Genomic DNA, 23,984 nt, shown 5'->3' with positions numbered 1-23,984 from the left:
CTCCCTCCCTCCCTCCCTCCCTTCCTTCCTTCCTTCCTTCCTTCCTTTCTTTCTTTTTTAATTTCAGAGAGGAAGAGGGAAAGATAGATAGAAAACATCAATGATGAGAGAGAATTATTGATCAGCTGCCTCTTGCACAACCCTCATTGGGATCGAGCCCGCAACCCAGGCATATGCCCTGACCTGGAATCAATAGTAACCTTCTGGTTCATAGGCTGACGGCCACACTGGCCAGGCGTGAGACCATCAGTTTCAATGATGCCATGGACAGCGCCAGCCAGCTCACAAATGAGGACACCACTGAACACTCCCACATCTTCACTTTTGGTGACCCGAGGTAGATGCCCTTCTGAGCACAGCAGGGTGCTTAGTGGGCACGAGGAGGGGACAGGAACCAGTAATGAGAAGAAGGCAGTGACAGCTCTATCTTTGGGCTTAACTTTTGCTAGAAAATTCATTCTCACAGGGAAGTCAAGCCTCCCAACCCAACTCCTACCTCCACTGACTTCCTGGCTTTCTTGGCCCAGTTCATCACAGAGGTGACCTCACTACCATTTATTGGTTGTACTGGTTACATCGGGCTGCCCCACTCACACCAATGGTCTGGTAGTTGGTCTTGACCCCACACAGGTAGGCTGTGGCAGTGTTTGTTCATGTTGCATGTCTTGGCCGGAGCCATGTATGGGAATTGATCTATGGCCAGGGGTTATCCCAGGTCCTAGCTTGCCATTCATCTGTTCCTTTAAGATCCGAGCTGCTGTCACCGTGGACACCCCCATCCCATCCCCCAAGAAGATAATGAGGTTCTTGGCAGCCATCTGGGTGGGCTGCAGCTTCTCGGCGATGTCCAGGGTCTGGGCTGCGTAGTAGTTCCAGAAGGCTGGGTCTTCCTCCTCAATGGGAGGATGCCCAGGAGACCCATAGCCTCAGGTCCAGCAGCAGCAGCCAGGCTCCCCGTAGGCCTGTGGGACCATGGGAAGGTGGCGGAGCTGGAACTCCAGAGGGGCTGGGACCTAGTGAGGCTGGGCCTTGGGCAAGGCTGAGACACCAGAGTGCCAGCTGCAGGGCAAGCTCTACTCTTCAAATATTGAGTGTTTACAAAGGCTTCTGCTTTCCGCACACACAGGCTTCCTGTGGAGTTCTTCAAACACTTTGAAGTGTGTCTCTTCAATGTGATCCCTCTTTCAATCCTTAATTTCAGACCTGTTTTAAAACATGGGGACACTCAAGATGGGTACGAGTTGTTTCATCTTGGGAGCTCTTTTGCCATCAGTTTTCAACTGTTGCTTTACGTGGGCAGCTTGACAATGTAAAAATTCAAACCTTGGCATTGATCAGTAGAAAACAGAACCTTTCACCCAGCCGGTGTGGCTCAGTGGTTGAGTGTTGACCCACAAACCAGGAGGTCACAGTTTGATTCCTGGTCAGGAGATGTGCAGGAGGCAGCTGATCAATGATCCTCTCTCATCACTAATCTCTCTCTCTCTCTCTCTCTCTTCCTCTCTTTGAAGTCAATAAAAACATATAAAAAGAAAACAGAACCTGTTGTCCATGTTTTTCTTCCCTGTCAGGTGTGCATCTCCTAAACTCTAACGGTTCCCAAAGGACTTGCAACCAGGGGAGCAATGGGCAGCAGCAGCTTGTCCCGATCTAACCCCCGGAGCTTGTCGCCAAGGCCCCCTTTTCTCTGACTCTCCAGTGAGCTGACAGCAGTCGCACCTCGACTCACTTCTTTCCCATTGGTTTCTAGAGAGCCACAGCAGCCCCGCCGAGGCTCTCTCCTGTTGCTTCTTTTATCCTAAGCCCTTTCTTGCGTCACTGTCCCTAGCTTCAATAAATGTACTCTCAAAATCACCTGGAAAAAAGGTAAAAGAAAACAACTGCCAAACACGACTTTCCAGCTCATTTAATTACTGAATTGGTAGACTGCGCCTGAAAAGTGTTTTATAGAGATAATTTTCTTATTAAAGTAATTTATCACAATTACTATACACCCTAAGTACACTATTGTTTCCATAAAGTAGTGATAGGTATCGATAATATTGCTCAGTTTTTCATCCTTATATTTACAGCACTGTAAACTTGTGCATAAATCAAATTGTTAAAAAATATAATGTGTTTATGTGTATTTAATATCCCAATGATATAGATATTTCAAATGTGATTTTAGACCATCATACCCACCCCTCCAAAATAGTTACATTCAGTTCTTCACTAAGAATGGACACATATCCATCAAGTTTATCGAGCTGGATTATTTCAGAAATACCACCACCATTCACTTTCAGTATTTCTTATTTTTTTGCAATTAAAATAAAAAAAGGTAGAAAAAAAAGAATTTTAGATTTTTTTAGGGCCAGAATTAAAACACTTTAGAACAAAATCAGGACAAATCTTTGCAATTCAAAGTGACTAAAGACCCAGAAGAAACACATCATGAAACCTGCCAGATCATGCCTATCCAGAGGTCTGAACTGGATTCCTTTGTAATAATTGAGTATTTCTTCTCTTTCTCAGTGATACAGGAACAACACCTCCAGAGAGTGGTATTTTTGGATTCATGATAAACTTCTCTGCATTTCTTGGTAAGTACACAAAAATTATTATCAATAAATGAAAAATTCGCAATCCCATGTGAAGGAAAATATGTTATTGACAGCGTGTGTATATAACTTTTTATTGTTATTTTAAATCAGACTTTTTATTTTTAGAACAGTTTTAGGCTCACAGAAAAATTAATCCAAAGGTGGAGATATCCCATACAGTGCCTGCTCCATATCCCCCATTACCAATTTTTTGATGAGCCTACATTGACACAAAGTCCATAGTTTATATCAGGTTCATTCTTGGTATGTGTCATTTTTTTAAAGTATAACCTTTTTGCCTGGCCGTGGCAGCTCGGTGGTTGAGCGTCAACCTATGAACCAGGAGGCATGGTTCGATTCCTGGTTGGGGCACATGCCCAGGTTGTGGGCTCTGCCTCCAGTGTGGGGCGGGCAAGAGGCAGTGGATCAATGATTCTCTCTCATCACTGATGTTTCTATCTCTCTCTCCCTCTCTGAAATCAATAAATATATATTTAAAAAAACAAAAACATTAAAAATAAATAAAAGTACAACTGTTTTGCCTGTCCCTCTCTATTGGTCCAAGCAACTGGAATTTTGCTCTACTTTGAAAAACTAATATGACTTGAACTCCAGAGTTATTTATGACCTCATAGAACTATTCTTCAACTTTCCTGGCAGTTTACCATGAGATTATGAAATGAATTTTAAATGTAATTTGATTTTTAAAATTGTGATTTATATACAATACATTGGTGTAAGCCAAAGACACCTAATATATAAACTCATGTTTCTCAGAGCATGTTCCGAAGGCAGCTTCCATGAAAAGCAGCTGGGGTGCTGGTTAAAATGCAGGTCCCAGGGCTATACCACAGATGGACTCCATCAGCACCTCTGGGAGTGGGGCCCAAGGGCATGCGTTGTGAACCAGCAGTTTAGGGGAGCTGGATTCTCCCTAAAGCTTGGGAACCTCTGACTAAGGTGTTGTCTCACCTGTTAGAGAGAGGGGGGAGGGGAAGCAGGGCAGTTTGTCTCCAACTAAGGCATGATTTTCCTTTTCAGTCCCACAAGTGCCCCTGAGGTGCAGTTGATAGGATACAATCCTCTCATGAGTAATTAATGTAATAACGGAAAAGCTCACTACTAGGGAGTGATTCTGGTCTGCAGATGTAACATAGAGAGCTCTCTCTCTCTCAGTCCTTTTAAAAGCGCCTACCCTACGGAACAAGCAGGTGTTTGCCAGGGACACTTCCGTCCCTCTCTACTGGTACAGGTGGGAGGGGACAGAGGTGCTGGAAACTCTACTTAGAGACTTGGCACCTTTGGAACATGTTTTATCCTTGGCAGAGAGAAAGTTTCACCCCGTCAACCATTTGTGGTCTTCCCCACCCAAGGTTTTGGAGGTGAGCAAGGGGAGGTAGACACAGTCCATCAATCCAAGTGCTCTCTTACACCATCCTTGCCCAGAGTCCCAATTAAAAAGACAGGTTATTTTGTCAGCAGCGATAAATATGATTTTTGCTTTTAGGCAAGGCAGAATTTGACACGAATGTCTTTGTTTAAAAGTTTATGATAAATGATTAGCTTTTAGCCTTTTTTTTTTTTAAATATATTTTTATTGATTTCAGAGAGGAAGGGAGAGGGAAAGATAGAAACATCAATGATGAGAGATAATCATTGATCAGCTGCCCCATACCAGGACTGAGCCGGTAACCCGGGCATGTGCCCTGACTGGGAATCGAATTGTGACCTCCTAGTTCATAGGTTGACGCTCAACCACTGAGCCATGCTGGTCAGGCATGTTTTTAAAATTCAGCACAAATATTATGGCCATTACACTATTTCAATACATAGAGATCTACTTTATTCTTTTAACACATGCATGATCTTGAGCTCATGGATGTATTATAATTTATTTAGTTAGTCCCCTTTGTTAAATACTTAGGCTATTTCTGATTTTGGAATTTAAAATGCTAAAATTAATATCCTTTTAAATATATCTTTGCATAATATATACATGAGTTTCTCTATAAGATAAATTTATTGAATTAAAGGGAACAAAGATCTAAAATTTTGATAGCTATCCATTTATTCAGCATTCCTTGACTAAGTGCCTACTATGTGACAGGCTTGTGATTAGTTCTTTAATCATCAAATTGACATTTTTGAGTAGATAGAAAATGAAAACTTCTGAGTGATAAGAGATACAAGAAACAGAATTAAAGACAAACACAGAAGCAGAAGAAAACTTGTAATATTTATTAGAGCAGACAATAGACTAATGTACATAATGTATAAAAAGTAGCTACAAATTAAAAATGAATAGACCGCACGGCTGGTGTGGTTCTGTGGTTGAGTGTTGACCTATGAACCAGAAGGTCACGGTTTGATTCCCAGTCAGGTCACATGCCCGGGTTGTGGGCTCAGGCCCAGTAGGGGGTGTGCAGAAGGCAGCCGATCAATGATTCTCTCTCATTATTGATGTTTCTATCTCTCCCTCTCCCTTCCTCTCTGAAATAAAAATATATATATTTTAAAAAATGAATAGATCAACTCAAGAGAAAATACAAAAGCATTGTAAACATGCAATTTTCATAAGAAGACATGCAAATGACAGTAGGCATACTGAAATTTGCTTAATTTCACTAATGATCAGAGAAATGCAAAGTAAACCAACAGGTGGCTATTTTTCATTTATTAGATTGGCAATCATTAAAAAGGCACAGACATACAGAATTGCTTTCAAGCTTTGCTCTGGGAGTATAAATCGCTTCAGTCTCGGAACAATTTTGAGATACTTGGCATTTTAGGCACAATTTTTTGACCCAGTAATACCACTTCTAGGAATTTGTCTTTCAGAAGCACTGAAAGTGTGCCAAAGACAAGGATGTTCATTGAACATTGCTTGGAATAGGAAATACACAGAAACAATGTCGAAATCTGTCATTAGGAGGAGAATGAAATAAATGTGGCATCTCACTATATACCAAGATGGGACCCCTAAACATGATGAGATAGACCTATTTTACTGACATGGCAAGATCTCCATGGCACATTTTTAAGTGAAAAAAAAAGCAAGTCACAGAACAATATGTGCACAATAGCGTTTATGTGAAAAGAATAACAGCCAAGAAGGCGTGTGTGTGTGTGTGTGTGTGTGTGTGTGTGTGTGTGTGTATCCCCACCACACTGGGGGAAGAGCAAGATGGGGTGAGGAAGGACAGGTTGGGCATATCGGGAGACTATTGCAATTAGGAAAGTGAAAATACAAACTTTAAAAAAAGCAATATGAAACTGTTTCTGTGTTTTTCCTTTAAAACAGTCAGATAAAAAAAATTCACTACTGTACCTTTCTTTCTCAGGTGCAGCCACGATGTACACAAGATACAAAATAGTGGAAAAGCAGAATCAAACCAGCTACTTCAGCACTCCTGTCTTTAACCTGGTGTCCTTAGTTCTGGGATTGGTGGGATGTATCGGAATGGGCATTGTTGCCAATTTTCAGGTATGGCCTGAAGTTTTTTGGATATTGGGGTGTTAGAGTTTGTGAGTCCGGAAGAGAGAAGCAAGAATACAAGAGTCAAGCTTGTGCCAGTCTAGCTATCAAATAGTTGATGCATTTATTAAAATGGGTTAATTTGCTTTTTAGAAACAAATACCATTTAAATACAGTCCCATCTGGTGTTTGGGAGTGATGGGGGATATGTGTACATGATTATGAGACAGAGAGAGAGTGCTTTGAGTGAAGCTGTAGGCTTTACAATGCTCCATGTTCTCAGTGATGTGGTTGATGTGTTGGGAGAATGACTTCAGCCACTGTGATGACTTCACTAAGTGTGAAAACATTTGTGTATGAGTATGCGTGTGTCTGTGTGTGTGTACTGATTTTACGGTTTGAACCTCTGGTGTTAAAGTCAAACAGTGGCACCTGATCTCTTCCTTTCCCAGAATAGGCTATAGGTGCCTGGAAGTGAAATAATTTGCTCAGGGTTCCTTAGCTAAATAGTTGCCGAGCCAAAATGTAGCCCAGCTAGAGCCAATTAACTTACATGACGACTACTGAGGAATCTGCTCGATCTTATCTTATGGTGTCAGGTGTTCAGAAAACACTCTACTTGTTTTTCTAATTTGTGGATTCCTATTCATTCTGAGATCTCTTTCAAGAAAACATGGGACCTACTTAACTACGGAGACAATGTTTAATATTTTAAAAACATTTGTTGTGTTTAAATTAGTCCTAATTATAATAGTACCCAGCTCCTAGAATTATTGCAAGGATTGGGTGAGATAATGTATGGTAGCCAGTGGTCTGTACTTGGGGGTCATCATGTCATCATGGGTTCATCATTACAGGCTAACACTAGGATGGCCCGCTCTCTCCATCACTGTTGTCTCCTGTGACAGCAGAAAGGAAGTTACTCCAGGACAACTTTTTGTTCAGCCAGGGGTACTCCAATTTAATTTAATTTAACTTTATTTATTATTATTATTATTTTTAATGTGTTATTTTTAAATGTATCTTTATTGTTGAAAGCGTTACAGATGTCCTCTTTTTTTTCTCCCATTGACCCCCTCCTCTCCACTTCCTTCCTCTCCCCAGGCTTTCTCCCCACTATTGTCCATGTCCATGGGTTATGCATACATGCATATAAAAGTTTTGGTTGATCTCTTCCTTCTGAGAATCCTCATGCTGTTGCATGCTTCCATGTCATATTATTTTGTTCATTAGATTCCACATATGAGTGAGATCATGTGATACTTGTCTTTCTCTGACTGGCTTATTTCACTCAGCATAATACTGTCCAGGTCTCTCCATACTGTCTCAACAGTTAAGAGATTCTTCTCTTTGAGAGCTGCATAGTATTCCTTTGAGTAAATGTGCTACAGCTTTTTTATCCACTCATCTACTGATGGGCACTTGATCTTAGCTATTGTAAGTAATGCTGCTATGAGCATAGGGGTGCATACATTATTTCTGATGGGTGTTTCAGGCTTCTCAGGATATATTCCTAGGAGTGGGATAACTGGGTCAAATGGCAGCTCCATTTTTAATTTTTTGAGGAAACTACATACTGTTTTCCATAGTGGCTGTATCAATCTGCATTCCCACCAGCAGTGCACTAGAGTTCCTTGATTATTAGAGGAAAGACTAGGTCTCTATGGTGTAGAGCAGTGATTTTCAACCTTTTTCATCTTATGGCACACAAATTAATTACTAAATTCTTTTTGCCAATCTGATAAAAAATATAGGTATACTTTTGATTCATTCACATTGGATGGCTATCATTGTGTTGGTTGGTAACTTTTAAAAAAAATTTTACAATCTAACGGAAAAGAAGTCAGTGCCCCTGGCTAAATAGACAGGTATTGCATGTTTTAAAAATTCTGCACAGCACGCCAGTTGAAAATAGCTGGTGCAGAGAGATAGAGAGAGAGAGAGGTGAGGGGGAAGAGCGAGAGCTCACTTCCTTCTCCTGTCGTTCCCCTGTGGTGAAATCAGATACTCTGTGCTGCAATGCACGGTTGCCCATGACATTTCCCACATGGTAGAGACTCTGTGACATTTCCTTATGTTTTATGATCATATTCATTTTGTTTCCCAGAACATGTACTGGAAATTTTCTATGTGACATACTTATGACAGCATTCACTGCTCTAACTCAGACAATTCTAATGACAACCTTCGAAGACAGGTAGTATAATTTTCCTCATTCTCAATGGAGAAGTGGAGGCCCAGAGAGGTGAATACTTACCCAAGATCATAGGAGTAGGAATGGTAGAAGTGGCCCTTGCATTGAAGCAGTCTGTCCTGAACCTGTGGGAAAGAGGTAATCTCAATGTTACAATGAGAATATCTCTGGGAGAAAAAAGCATGTCACAGAGTTGCAGCATCAGAAAGCATGATGAAAAAAAGGGGGGGGGGACACCTAGAATGATATCCTTTGTCTAGTAGGTGTGGATAGGAATTGTTCAGTGGGGGGTAGTAGGCACTGTCTGATATCCTAATTACTTTATTCTCCAAATCACTCAACATTGTTAGTGATACACCTGCCAATTTTTAAGCCACAAAGGGCAGACTTTCGGAAGAAAACTTAGATGGTTAGATAATTGGACTCATGACGAGATTACATTTTATCAAAACCCAGAAATAGAATAGGTAACTTTCCTGAGAGCAAAGTGTTTGCCTTGTCATTGTTCCCATCTTGACAACTTCCTTGTTTGACATCCTGTAATTCATTTCGGCAGGCCATGAGCAAACCAACTTGAGCTGTTACCTTGAGAAGAAGGAGAGATGTGAGGGCAGGAGGGAGCCTTGGTTCTGGTGGGATTTTCCTGAGCAGGAAGTATATTGTGTTTATCAGAAGCTCACAGATAGCTCCCTTTCCTGGACTGGTGGGTGGGATGGCTACGTTTAGGTATGTCCTCACCAGTTTCTGCCTCTGCTGTACTTTTCCTCGAGAAGTTTCCTTTTTGAAAAGTCATGTTTTCTAAGGTTGAACATTCTCAATATCCTAGTTTCCTCTCTTTTTACTCCGTTTTCAATTAACCAGAGAGTTTTGCAAAAGAGATGTCAAAAGGGCACCAGGTGCTCATCTTATCCTCAGTCCAAGATTCATGTCCGATCTAAGAATCATTTCCCTTCAAAAGGCATTTTTGATAAGAGAGTTTGTGCTCCACAGGCCAAATACAGCTCTGTGATCTGGAACTGTCAGGGTTAACGTGGGGCCTGTGCAGTTTGCAGATTAAGATCCTAAAGGAGTGTTGACGTGGGCCAGGCTGAGGAAGCAAATCCCCTGACAGTGCTGGTGGGAGGGAAAAAGTACGTAAATTCAGAATGTTGACTTAGCGTGGAAAAAAAAGTGGAGTGGAAAGAACCAGGATTCTCAGAAGATTATTCCTGGAAATGACTCAGCAGTAGTTGCCTTGCTTTTTTGTTTATTTTCCCTTGACCAAATGTGCCTAACTAACATTCAAGGAGTGAAAAAGACTTTTTTTTCTTAATTTTTCTTTTTACTCTTTTTTTTTGTTTAATATTGCTTTCTCCCTAGTTTTATTGAGATACCATTGACACATTACATTGTATTAGTGCAAGATATATAATATACTGATTCGATATATGTATATATTGTGAAATGATTAAACAGTAAGTTTAGTTAACATTTATCACCTCTTATAGTTACTTTTTTCTTGTGAGGAGCATTTTTAAGATTTACTCTCTCTGAAAAAAAAAATTATTTCCTTAGCAGCTTTTGGAAATACATACACCTTTATTCAATATAGTCACCATGCTGAACATTATATATAACTGAAAAGTTTTTACCTTTTATTTTTATTTTGTTAACTTTATTTAAATATATTTTTATTGATTTCAGAGAGTAAAGAAGAGAGAGATTCAAAGATGACAGAGAATCACTGATTGGTTCTCCCCACATGCCCCGCACTAGGGATTGAGCCCACAACCCGGGCATGTGCCCTGATTGGGAATTGAACCGTGACCTCCTGGTTCATAGGTCGATGCAGTATGTTTTTTTGTGTGAACAGTCTGGATGAAGAACACAGTGGGGCTATGGAAACCTGGGTGGTTAAAGAAAAGTCTGGAAAACAGATGTGGACAATGAGTTGTGGCCAAAATTAGGCTTTCGTGGACAATACTTTAACCTGCCCCTTTGCAAAACTCAAAATTATAAGTTCAAGTAGGGACTCAGTCATTCAATCTAAATGTCATTGTTATGCCGGAAGGTAGGTGCCCATTGAACATTTGAAAGGAGCTTAAAATGAGCTTTATGATGGCTCCCTATGACCACATTTGGGGTAACACCAGGCTTTCTGCCTAGACTGGATATAGGGGCTGCCTTCTTGTTGAAATGACTGGGGGCCAGGGACTTGATTTGAAGTTGTCTTAGCATTGCAAGAGCAGTTTTTTAGATTTGGGGTAGCTTGGGAGGGACAAATAGAGATTAGTGGGGAGCAGGGAGCCTAAAAACCCCAAGCACCCTTGGCACTTTTGCATAATTTTGTATGCAGTTTATCAAATAAGTTGCATTGCAGACCTGCAAGGCAGAAATGAATACACCCATTTGACAGATCAGAAATTGAGGTTTTAAACTAAGGTCCGAAAGCCCAGTGGTGGAGTCAAGATTTTTTTACTCAGGTTAGCCAGACTCCACAGCCCACCATACCCCACTTTGCCCCTCGAAGGTAGACGTCACTCTGTCCTCATCCCTCATGCCCAAGCTTGCTGTAGAACATTTACTTCATTGTGGGGGAAGGCTTTTCTCTTGGTAATCTTGTGCAAGCAGCCACATTTTCTTTCTTTTTAAAAAGTATATTTTTATTGATTTCAGAGAGGAAGGGAGAGGGAGAGAGAGAAACATCAATGATAAGAGAGAATCATTGATTGACTGCTTCCTGCAGGCCCCACACTGGGGCTTGAGCCTGTAACCCAGGCATGTGCTCTGACTGGGAACCAAACCCCGGACCCTTCAGTCCACAAGCCACTGAGGCATGTGCCCTGACTGGGAACCAAACCCCGGACCCTTCAGTCCACAAGCCACTGAGCCAAACCAGCAAGGACCATCTTTTCGATTTGGGGTCATCTGTGACAATGGATGGCTTCCAATAGCCCAGAGGAGGGAGTGCTCAGATCACGGTGTGGACAGACCCACTTGGAATAACGCATACATGTGTCTTTCTCCCTAGGAGTTAGCGGTCCCTGTGGTCCATGATGGCGGTGCCCTTCTGGCCTTTGTCTGCGGTGTGGTGTACACACTCCTGCAATCCATCATCTCCTACAAGTCATGTCCCCAGTGGAACACCCTCTCCACCTGCCGCGTACGGATGACCATCTCTTTCATTTCCTGCGCAGCTGTCATCCCCAGTATCCTTTTCACATCTGTTAGTGTCCTTACAAGCTTGACACCTTCCCCTACCTGCCCCCCAGCAAAAAAAAAGCATGAAAAAAGCAAAGGTTAACGGCCAGGTTTCCATATACTTCAGACGAACCATTGGAAGAAAAGTGTAAATCATTGAGAATATGTCTCAACTTGGTCAGGTTAGATAAAAACAATATTGAGGGAAAAGAATGGTATGAAAGGAGGCTGGGAAAATGTCGGGAAACATCAGTTTCTGTTTACTTTCCTTCCAGCAGGGTCAGTTTTAACAGCCATGAAAAATATTTATTTTTCTTTGGAGTACTTGGCTAAAGAAAAGACATCAAATATTGACATTGTACTTAAAGGAATAGCTCTGTGAAGTCCTAGGAGCTCAGACTCTTCCTTCTCAATGCCTCTAGGCCAGTGGTTCTCAACCTTCCTAATGCCGCGACCCTTTAATACAGTTCCTCATGTTGTGGTGACCCCCAATTGCATTGTTACAAATTGAACATAATTAAAGCATAGTGATTAATCACAAAAACAATATGTAATTATATATGTGTTTTCCGATGGTCTTAGGCGACCCCTGTGAAAGGGTCGTTCGACCCCCAAAGGGGTCTCGACCCACCGGTTTAGAACCGCTGCTCTAGGCAATTCGATGTTTTCATTTACTCATCCACATTAAGAGGTTTTTAAAAGCTCTATATTATTTATTTCTAAGTCAATTAAAGTACAGGTAGCCTTTTCTTTTTACTACTGATTTTATTTTCAAAATTTTATCTCATTTTGTAATTCAACGTGAAAAGAAAAAATGTATCTATCACATTTGTATGTTCTGATTTAGAGGAAATGAAAGCGCGCTCTCTCTCTCTCTCTCTGTCTCTCTCTCTCTCGGCATTAAACAAAGAACATAAAAAAGCTGTGGTCTCCACGGGGTGGAATATTTCCCATCTTTTGAAATACCATCTGCACTCCTATCGGAGAAAGCTGCAGAGTCATGAAAAGGGGTGATTATGTTACAGGAAAATGGGAACTATTCTGTTAGCCATGTTGTTCGTTTGGGTTGGCCTGTGGTATAAAGTGGGCCGGCTTGGGTGGCAGTATACCATGTGCTTCTGATATTAAGCTCTGCGTTGCTCTTTTGAGATAGAAGCTTTACAAAATGCGAAGTCTGCGCATGGTCTTGGGGTTTGTTTTGTTTTCATTTTGGGGAAGGAAATTTTTAATTACAAAATTTGTAAGCACAGAGGAAACAAATCTTACTAGTAGTATTGAGAAATTTAACGACAAAATATATACCCTGGTTCCTAAGATAGTTCCTTCTCAGTTTTCTTGTCCTGTTTATGGATTGAAGACATTCATGCTTTCTCTTCAAATACATTTCCTTCAGACCTTTAGCTTGAAACCTTCCCTTGCTTTTAACTCTGGAGACAGATCTCTAAATATTAAAATCAGAGAGAGTTTTAGCACAACAAGCATTTCAGGCCTCAGAGTTTCAAATACTATGAGTTCCTGTTTCTAGAAGTTCTTAGCCATGCCAAGGGATTGCAGCCCCACACAGAAGCAGGGTATGTCCCTGTATCACCTTACCTCAAACAAATTCTTCCAAATAGAAAAGTCTTTGGCATTAAACATTAGCATGGTATTTATATTCACTTACAAAAATTGCAAAGCGTCTTTAAAATGCCTTTGTTTCTCTTTACTGTAGTATTTCTGTGAAACGGCCTCATTTAACTACTGAGGAAACTGAGGCACATTAGAGTTAGGCTTCTAGGCCCTTCCTGGTAAACTCTGTCTTGCACCGGCTTCTACAGTATAACCTTCACAAAGTAACAGCACAAGGTCCAGGTTCCCTTGCTTGAGACATGTGCTCTGAGAATCCCCAAGACTGGGCTGTTTCCTGTCCTCTGCTTTTGCCCCCTGCCCTTCTCCTGGCTGAGTACCACCCCCTCCACCTTGTCTTTCTGGCCAATATGGTCGCCACAGGCCACTTGTAGCTATTGTGCTCTTGAAATGTGGCTAGTCTGTGTTGAGACGGGTTATGGTGTAAACCAGTGGTTCCCAAACTTATTTGGCCTACCGCCCCCTTTCCAGAAAAAATATTTATGGTAGCCACAGGCCACGTGTAGCTATTGTGCACTTGAAATGTGGCTAGTCTGTGTTGAGGCAGGTTATGGTGTAAACCACACCCCAGATTTCAGACTTTAAAAAAAAGTAAAATATCTCATTAATAATTATTTGTATTATTACATGTTGAACTGGTAATATTTTTATCTATTGTGTTCAAGGAGCTATGTCATTAAAATTTCATTTCTTGTTTTTAGTTTTCTTAAAATGTTGCTGTTAGCTGAGAAACAACGCCAGAATGTTACTGGCAAATGGACCTCAGTTCAGCAACCTTAGTACTTGAGTTCTGGCTAATAAAGAATTCAGGGCCAAGACTTAAATACAAGCAGAAGTTTATCTAGAAAGTCACAGAGGTAGAAGTGGAAGAAGTGAGCCAGCTGGGCTGTGTGGGCTCAGGAAACAAGTTACAGAGGCAAAAGAAGGGCCCTTGGAGCTTAGGAAAAACAAAGGCAGAGAGAATGCACCTTGGGGAAGGAGAGGGGGAAAGGCTCGGATGTGTTGCCCAGAGAGCATGCACTGGGGATAGAAGGGGGTGGGGAAAGGCCCTGATAGGCTCAAGAAAGAGAGAGAGAGAGGGAGGGAGGCTGGGTAAGAGGGAGAAAGAGAGAGTTGGGTCCTCCATCCAAGGGTTTTTATCCCCTCTTTAAAGGCAGGGCTCTTAGGGGAGGTCTTAGGGAGGATCTCAATAGAATATTCATAAGCTTTTCCAGGTGTGTCCTTTCAGGGTCATGGTTGGTAGGTGCCAGGACCGGGGGTCAGTAGCCATCAAAGCTGGTCCTAATGTCAGCCATGTGTTGCCCCTCCTGGCCTTACTGCTTTTCTGGGCCTGGAGCTGAGTCCTAGCTGTTATCTCCAGTTTAACCAAAACTCTGTCTCTGTGGTCAACACACCTGAGGCTGTGCTTCCAAAATCATTTGATATGTGCCAGAACCTCATTGTCCAGAGGACTTAATGCTTAAGAAGTGGTTGTGCAAAGAGTCATATGAGACTACTCTCCGCCCCGCTTGTTCCTCCTCTAAGGGGAGGGGGGGTGTCTGCCTCATGACTAGTGAGAAATGAAAGGCTCAATAGGGGAGGAAAGGTCACCCTGGGGTAAGGTCCCTGTTTTCCTAGTTTTGCTGGTTGCTAGGTACCCTGGGATTTCCGCCCTGGTGACATTCCATACCTGGCCTATGGCTCCTAGTCTGCTCATGCCTGTCTAACTGCCTACTACACAGAGACTACAGTAGAAAATGTAACATTACACATGTGGCTGGTGTTGTGTTTCTGTGGGACAGCTCTGTTCTAGAAGGCTCCTCAAACTTCATAACTTAGAGTAAGTTCAACTCAGGGAAGGCCTCCCTGACACCTCAAACCCCATTCCACTCTGAATTAATACTTTTTCCTCTGCCTCATCACAGTGCTTTGTTCTTGTCTCTCATATGGCACAACCCTGGGCTTCCTGCGACAAGACTGTGAGGTTTCTGGGAGTTGAGACCAAATCCATTTAGCCAGGGTTTCCCCCACCTCTTCCTTTCCCCCCTGCAGCATGGTACCAGGTGCCCAGAACTAAAAAACAAATAAACGAAAGAATTAAGAGGCTTTAAAACTATTAGGAACAGAAGTATGGTCATAAAAGGGTCGGATAATCTGCTGTGCTTTATTTTAAAAAATGGAGAAGTGCTCAGCATTGCAAACTATGGGGGTTGGAGGTAAGGAGAGGAGATGCTGACCCTGAATTTAGAGGAGGCTCTAAACTTGGCATTGAGGCAACACTTTGAATTTTTAACTTTTTTATAGAGCATCTCAATTCTCTTTCTCTTTTGCCTTCAAAGTTCAATCAAATGGATGTCACTGTCTTTGTGCAGACCTTGCTGTCCACGGAGGGCAATAGACTCAGTGCCTGGCATTATTAGGCTGGCCTCAAGGTCAGGTGTAGGACATATCTCTTCGATTTTTAAAATATATTTTAATTGATTTTGGAGAGGAAGAGAGAGAGGGAGAGAGAGAAACATCAATGATGAGAGAGAATCATTGATCAGCTGCCTCCTGCATGCCCCCTACTGGGGTTAGCCCACAATGTGGGCAAGTGCCCTGACCAGGAATTGAACTGTGACCTCCTGGTTCATCAGTCAATGCTCAACTACTGAGATATGCCAGCTGGGCATCTTGACCACTTTTTAAGTATAGTTCAGTGGCATTAAATAACATAGTTGTGTAACCATCACCACCATCCATTCCATAATTTTTTCAACTTGTAAAACAAAATCTACACTTATCCTATATAATAAAACGCTAATATGCAAAGCAGAACTACTAGTCACTATGATGCACACTGACCACCAGGGGGCAGACGCTCAATGCAGGAGCTGCCCCCTGGTGGTCAGTGCACTCCCACAGGGGGAGCTCTGTTCAGCCAGAAGCTGGGCTCACGGCTGGCAAGTGCAGCAGTGGCAGGAGCCTCTCCTGCCTCCACTGTAGGTGGGCGGTAAGGAGCGAGGGGTCCCAAACTGCTAGAGGGATGTCTGACTGCCAATTTAGGCCCGATCCCTGGCAAGCAGACACCTCCTGAGGGGTCCTGGACATCAAGAGGGCGCAGGCTGAGCTGAGGGACCCACCCGCCCTCCCTCCTCCCCTCCCCCAGTGCATGAATGTCATGTACTGGGTCTCTAGTTAAACAATAATTCCCTATTGTCCCCTTTCCCCAGGATTTGAAACCGCTGTTCTACTGTCTTTATGATTTTGACTACTTAAGTACCTCATAAAAGTGGAATCATATTGTACTTATGTTTTCTAATGGGCTTATTCCACTTAGCTTAATGTCTTCAAGGTTTATCTATATTGTAGCATATTGCAGAATGTCCTTCTTGAATAATATTCCATTGTATGTATATAGCACATTTTGCTTATCCATTCATCTGTCAACGGACACTTGGGTTGCTTCCAACGTTTAGCTATTATGAGTAATGCTGCCATGAACATGGCTGTACAAATATCTCTTTGAAACTCTACTTTCAGTTATTTGGGGTGTATACCCCAAAGTGGAATTGCTGCATCATATGGTAATTCTATTTTAATTTTTTGAGAAACCTCTGTACTGTTTTCCACAGTGGCTGCCCCATTTTACATTCCCACCAACAGTGCACAAGGGTTCCAACTTCTCCACATCTGCACCAACACTTGTTTTCACAACCTAATGGGTGTGAGGTAAAACATGTTTAACACTGTGTAATTATACTACTAGAAGAATAATCTAGTCTTAACATTAAAGGACCTATTTTCTTCAGTACTTTCCTTAACACTCTTCTTTTTTTAGTGATTACCTGTGCTTCACTGATTTCCATAACCAAGCTGGAGTGGAATCCCCAAGAAAAGGTAAAATTCAAGTCATTTTCAATATGAGTGTCAAGACTGGTGGTATGAGACTGTGGCTGTGTGAAGCCTTCTTAGAAAGAAAGGATCACTGCCATTTCTTAGAACAAGTTGCAAAATATGAAGTAAGTAACTTACTGTCCAACTATTTGGCAATTCATGGGTCATAATTAGCTATTGGAGTAATCCCAAATGATTCCTGGGATTATTTTTGAAATTAAAAAAAATCTTTATTGTTGAGAGTATCACCCTGCTTCAGGCCTTCATCACCCTATTATCTGTGTGCATAGGTAATGCAAAAGATCTTTGAGTAATCTCTTCCCACCACTCCCCCTTCCCTCTGAGGGAAGTAAATTGAAAGAATATTATTGGATGAGTATTAGTTAGAAGAAATGCCTAGAATGGATTGAAGAGGAGGGAGCCCAGATTTAGGATGACAGAGAAGGCAGTTCAGATTTCAAATCAAGATCAGCCTAGATTGATTGGGAGTAATAGGGGGAAAATATTTGATGAGCACTGGCACGTGACTAACATGAGAATGAAAGAACATGATGAATCAAAGAGGACTTCTTGGACAAACCAAAGAATTTGTTCCCATGACAGAGAGAGATAAGATCCCTAGGAGGATAGATTATTTCATGGGGGATGTGGATGGGTTTGTTTTTAGAATTGTTGAGTCTGGGGCTATAGTAAAACATCAAGGAGAAATGTCCAGTTGCACACATGGGACTGGACCTCTGGTGGGATTGAGAGCCATCAGAGCATAGGGTAGAGTGAGATTTCCAGACCAAAGATCACAACACCCAGGACTGAATGTTCAGATTTGAGATGGACTTGTGCCATTAGATACTTACAGCAGTGGTTCATCTCAATGCCATATGGAGAATGAATGACACCCTGGAGAGAAGAGTTGGTGAAAGAATAGCAGGAGTGGGTGTTTGTTTTTTTGGTCTCTTTTAGGAACGTTTTTTCAAGGGAGAGGTGGAGTTACTGATGTTATCCAAAATGCAGTTTCAGTTAAGAATGCTGGAGTTAAAGGCCAATTGCAGGAGGTTAGAAAAATGGTGAGAGGCATCTTTCCTTTATCCAGCTGTCCATGAACATTTGGAGGTGAGAGGGAAAGGAGAAATGAGATGATGAAGGCTATAGGGGAGAGTGTGGTTAGAGGAGGATTCTGGCATACAATGGGAGCCTGCAGAAGACAAGGGAGAGACTGAAGATGCTGAGGAAGAGAATGATTCAGAAAAATTTTACAAATAATACACTAGAGGCCTGGTACACTGATTCATGCACGGGTGGGGTCCCTCGGCCTGGCCTGTGCTTTCCACTTTTATCTACTAACTAGAGGCCCAGTGCACAGATTCGTGCACCAGTGGGGTCCCTTGGCCTGGCCTGTGGGGATCGGGCCAAAACCGGCTCCCCACCATCCCCCAAGGGGTCCCAGATTTCGAGAGGGCAGTTCTCGAGTGAATTGGGCTCCCTCCTCTCTGGTTCTGGGTGCTGGTCACCCGAGAGCTGTAGCTGCCAAGTCACAGCAGCTCGGCAGCTCCTGTGTTGAGCGGCTGCCCCCCGTGGTTAATGTGCGTCATAGCTACCAGTTGAACGGTCGAATGGTCACTTAGGCTTTTATATATATAGATTGCTTCCTGAGAGTGAGACCTCACAGCAGAGCAGCCTCAGGTGTACTTTACTTTTCAACCACTTGGGGGAGACTTTCCCCCACAAATCAAACAAAAATCAGCTGCTGGGAAGGGTTCATCAAAGCATATCCCCAGGCTGTTTAAAAAGCCTTTTTATTTTTCATTCCTTATTTAATCTTAAAAATGTTAAAATTACCTGTTTTTATATTCATTCCATAAAGTACCATGCCACTCTTAGATTGCCTTCTGTTCCCAATATCAATAAATGAAACGGAAGTCCTTTGCATTAATTCACTAAATGGAATAAGTATTTAGGTACTGCCTCAAACGGATGTGTACTGCTTTAGGACTTTCGTAATGCAGACTTGTGCATTGACTGACTTGGTGGGGAGGGTGAGAATTAAAATTTCACTGTCTCATTTTATGGAGCAAGGAAATTAGAGCTTTGCCTGTACTCACACATGGGTAGTGGAGTATGGGCTTCTGGTTCAGCATACTTTCATTAACATCATGCTAAAGAAATTTCTGCCAAAATTTTATAAGCCATCTTTATTGTCCCAGGACGATAAGGGGATGAGGCAGATCCCCTGGTTCTGTCACCAAAAGGGGGCAACTTCTGTTCTCTACCCCCTAGTGGTGTGGTTGTTAACCTTCTGGCCCTTTAAATACAGTTCCTCATGTTGTGACCCAACCATAAAATTCTTTTCGTTGCTACTTCATAACTGTAATGTTGCTACTGTTATGAATTATAATGTAAATATCTGATATGCAGGATGGTCTTAGGCGACCCCTGTGAAAGGGTCATTCGACCTCCAAAGGGGTCGCGACCCACAGGTTGAGAACCGCTGCCCTAGTGTGAGGTGGTTAGGTTCTCCCCAATTCGACCTGGATAAGGAGAGAGGGTGGATGGTGATGTCCTGGAAGGGGGAGAGTAAGGAGAGGTGTCTGAGAGTTCGATGTTCCTCAATTAATCTTTGCGGATGAAAACTGGATCAAAGAAAACAACCATCATCATAGAACTGACTTGCAATCCAGTACCATTTGTTTATTCACACTTGTGATCTATAGCAGAAAGCATGGGGGGTGGGCGGACAAAAAGCAGCAACAGGTCATGGTTTGAAATCAGACCTGGCAGTCCACAGGCCTGATTTGGCAAATGGGCAACGTCAAAATGCAGGTGTTAGTTTTTACTTAGATGGGGCTTAAAAATTCTTTTTAAAAAGTTTCCAGCATTACAAAATCAGGAGATCACACACACACACACACACACACACACACACACACACACGCACACTCACTTTTGTTTTCACTTTTTAAAAGCAACCTTGGTGTCCCTGGTGTCATATGTCCCCATTTGGTGAAAATGGAATTGAGCTGATAAGCATGGGTTTCCTCCCCACTTCACTCTCTCTCTGCAACTATCAGTTCCACTGATTTTTTATTAATCTCCTGGCTTCCACAGGCAGCTGCCCTTGGAACCCCAGTGAAAGCCATTCTCGCTGCCCATTCTCTCCTTCCTGCCCCCAAGAAGATAGTCAGTGACTGTGTACAGATGTCTCCTTAGCATTTGTTTTGCTGCTATGTTTACATATAATGTTAAGCTGAACTATTTTCTGAACTGACATTTTCTGTAGCAGCAGAGGCCACAAAACCCAGTGGTGACAGTTAGCCAATTTCCCCTCGATACGTACACTTTGGAAAACTTGGGGATTCCCAGCCTCTGGAGAGCAAGTCCTGCTCCGCATGGGAAGTTCTGCCTTCTGTGGAGTCCACATTGGCTTCCGGGTCTCAGACATTTTTTGGCCCTTCTTTTGCTTTTTGAAACTCTATAAACAAAAACAAGCCTTTTAAAAAAAAAAAACAACAACAAAAAACCCAAAATTTTTATTGATTTCAGAGAGAAAGGGAGAGGGAGAGAGAGGTAGAAACATCAACGATGAGAGATAATCATTGATCGGCTGCCTTTTGCACACCCTACACTGGGGATGGAGCCTGCAACACAAGCATGTGCCCTGACCAGGAATCGAACCTTGACCTCCTATTTCATAGGTTGACGTTCAACCACTGAGCCACGGCTGGTGGACTATAGACAAGTCTTAAAGACAGAGCATAGAAGAGGGAGAAAGTACTTTGGGAATAATTGCATCCATGTTCTAACTGGGCAGGCACCTGCCATTCACCTGCACAACCTTGCTGCTGTATTTGCTCCAGGGGTTGACTGATGCTCTTGGACAGCCTCCTCTGCTCTGAAGTGCACCCATTTAGGCTAAATTGTGTTTCTTTCCCATTGCTGTTAGGATTATGCATATCATGTGGTGAGTGCGATCTGTGAATGGACAGTGGCCTTCGGTTTTATTTTTTACTTCCTAACGTTCATCCATGATTTCCAGGTAGGTGTTTAACCATTTCAATGTTGTAAACTGCTGACAATTAGGATTGGAAAAATCCATAGAAAAATTTTTGCATGAAAAATGAGAGCATGATTTGCCTTTCTTTTTACTATTACGTGTTTGGAAAAATATATGTATTGTGCAACTTAGTTTATTCCCAAAGGCATGCGGCTTTAACAGCTCTCCCAAACAATGAAGTTTCCAGTGTCCTCTGCCATTTGATGTTTATAGTTATACATCCTGATTTTTTTTTTAGGAGGTCTCATTTACTGGTTCCAAATGATATGTCTTTTTATGTTGTTTTATTTTTTTGTTTGTTTTTTATTGTTGACACAATTACAGATGTTCCACATTTTCCCCCTCTTTGCCCACCTCCACCCATCCCTCACCCCTGGAGATATGTCTTTTTATTTATTTGAATTTTTTATTTATTGATTTGAGAGAGAGAGAGAGAGAGAGAGAGAGAGAGAGAGACATCGATTTGTTGTTCCACCTATCTATGCATTCACGAGTTGATTCTTGTATGTGCCTTAACCGGGGATCAAACCCCAACCTTGGTGTGTTGAGACACTGCTCTAACTAACTGAGCTACCCAGCCAAGGCCATATATATGTCTTTTGAAAAAATAAAAGTATGTTGTTGAAAAATGTCCACAAGGCAGAGAGAAGGTGGAACCTTATTAAATTTGGCCACAGGTAAAAATCTTACATTTTTGAAACCAATGAATTGGGACTAGCTAAAAATATATAAAAAGCCAAGAAACTTCTTGAGGAGTCAACTCAAGCTTAGCACAAATCATAGTGAGGTCATGTCTTCGGGGCTGCAAAGCTTTGGGGACTTGAATAGCTGGTACTGGAATTGCTGACCTTCTTTTAAACCTTTCTTTGCTTTTTTTAATAGAGTGTCACCCTGAGGATATCCACAGAACTTAATAATGACATCTGAAGAAAGAGGAATGGTATCTTACTCGTTGCAAGTCGCAGACAGTTTCTAGATGTGGCACAGGGGACAGATAGGGTATGAATGCTGCCCTGTAGCAAGCAGGCATCTGTGGCACATCCAGGACTTGAATTTCATGAAGAATTCCCAATAGTTGTCCTATTTCCAAAGGGATGTTTTCCTAGAGAATGTAGAGCACTTATGACCTAGCAATGTTTTTATAATTTTCTAAACTGGTACTTTTTTTATATTCACAAGTTCATTACACAAAAGATAAGGTGTTACGGAAAATGGAGAGCTCTTATTTTTGTACAGATTCTGTTTTGTTGTTTCTTTGTGTGTGAGTGATTTCTGGAAATACACTAAATGAGGAATTTACTAACAAGTAACCTCGGGATATTTTGAGAATAAACTATAATTTCATATGAGGGCATTTGTACACTTCAATTTATAGTGATCATCAAGATTTAGTTAATAAAAGAACTCTAGCTATGACACTGATTTTTAAATGAATTAAATAAGCAAAATGCTTCTATCAAAAAGCCTTAATCCCACCATACACATTAACGCTCCACAGCAAACCTCAGTTTTGAACTTCTGCCTTGCTCACAAGGGCCAGAGGCTTTTCCTTTGCTGCTGATTGGCAGTTTGTAATGGGCATACTTTTAAAAAAATACATGTTGTTGTTTTTTTAAATTGATTTCAGAGAGAGGAAGGGAGAGGGAGAGAGGGATAGAAAAATCAAAGATGAGTGAGAATCATTGATTGGCTGCCTCCTGCACGCTCCCTACTGGGGGATTGAGCCTACAACCCTGGCATGTGCCTTGACAGGGATTCAGACCGTGACCTCCTGGTTCATGGCTCCATGCTCTGCCATGGCTGGGTGGGATGGATTCAGCAGTGCTGGTTAGAAATCACAAACCTTTCAACAGCAGAGTAACATGGAGGTGAGCAGCTAAAGGGAAAACCTCCCCGAATTCGGGTTGAGCAAGGAGGGAAAGTGAGTCTCAGGGACATTCATGGAAGGCGGGACTATGGGAAGGAGACTTGTACTTAATACCAAACCTCTGCCAAGTTACGACAGACCCAGGAATGGTTATTAGGTCCCTCTGGGGAGCACTGAGGAGATACATGGTTTGTCCCATGCTGTGGGTCCCCATGATCACCCTGGAACTGGAAGACTGATCAAAGCTATGTCGAGCAGTTGTTTTTCTGAAGGGAGGAGGAATGCCACATGCCTTTACCATGGAAACTGCAGTTCATGGTTGGTCTCACTTTGGACAGACTTGTTATCAGCACCTCCTTATGCATGGTCTTTCACTTTTCCACATCTCTCTGTGAGATTAGATTGGGAGCTCCTTGAGGGCAGAGTATGTGCCTTACTCTTTATCCTTATAACTTTAGCATTTAACCAGGCACCACCTGGTACACCATAGGTGCTTAATAAACACTCATTGACTTCATGAATGAATGAGTGAACATATAAAGGAATGACTAGAGATATTTGTAGTGCTGCCTACTGAGATTTACACTGATTCGCCAGTTAAGTGATGGATCAATAGTTGTTGACTGTTTTTGTTTCATGTACTGTAAACATTTCAGTTGTATGGGCTTCACTATTCTCTGACAACTCTCTTCACGCTGGATAGTTATCACAGAAATTGTTACCTGGGCTAGACAAAATGGTACACCTGGCCTTGGCCAACAACTAGGCCAAAACTCGCGCCAGACAGCCACTTTCTGCTGATTCCATACAACCTTTAAACTTGGTCTGTTCCACATTTCGGTATTATTTCTCATTTCCAAGAACTTGCATTTCCTTGGACCTCATGGCTGAAAGAGTCAAATAAAATGAAGCACTTCTTTATTTTAGCAATTTGTGTCTCTGTTAAATTATAATATGTCGCCTGGGTACAACAATGATATATATTTATCAGGGAAACAATTCTAGCTCTTTTGGATTTTATAAAGGTTTAATTTAAACCTTACGTTTTCTTAAATCATGTAACTTTGCATGTGGGCACATGGTTTACCTTTGTAGAGATTCATTTTATTATTTTACTAAAGGCCCAGTGTATGAATTCATGCACGGGTGGGGTC

At 42.0% G+C, this 23,984-nt stretch overlaps 1 protein-coding gene across 1 annotated transcript in view; it reads left to right on the top strand.

The window, feature by feature from the left end:
- Positions 1 to 22,169, top strand: part of DRAM1 (DNA-damage regulated autophagy modulator 1) — a 37,517-nt gene extending 15,348 nt beyond the window's left edge. Inside the window, exons 2-7 of the mRNA XM_005880722.2 lie at positions 2,518 to 2,585; positions 5,927 to 6,069; positions 11,265 to 11,442; positions 16,860 to 16,918; positions 20,853 to 20,945; positions 21,846 to 22,169. Coding sequence (XP_005880784.1) covers positions 2,518 to 2,585; positions 5,927 to 6,069; positions 11,265 to 11,442; positions 16,860 to 16,918; positions 20,853 to 20,945; positions 21,846 to 21,890 — 586 coding nt within the window. The 3' untranslated portion in view covers positions 21,891 to 22,169. The remainder of the gene's footprint in view (positions 1 to 2,517; positions 2,586 to 5,926; positions 6,070 to 11,264; positions 11,443 to 16,859; positions 16,919 to 20,852; positions 20,946 to 21,845) is intronic.
- The last annotated feature ends 1,815 nt before the right edge of the window (positions 22,170 to 23,984 follow it).

This window comes from Myotis brandtii, unplaced genomic scaffold (assembly GCF_000412655.1).
Source record: "Myotis brandtii unplaced genomic scaffold, ASM41265v1 scaffold65, whole genome shotgun sequence".
Lineage (NCBI taxonomy): Eukaryota > Metazoa > Chordata > Mammalia > Chiroptera > Vespertilionidae > Myotis > Myotis brandtii.
Note: the sequence above shows the minus strand (reverse complement) of the source record. Positions and strands in the feature narration are given on the sequence as shown.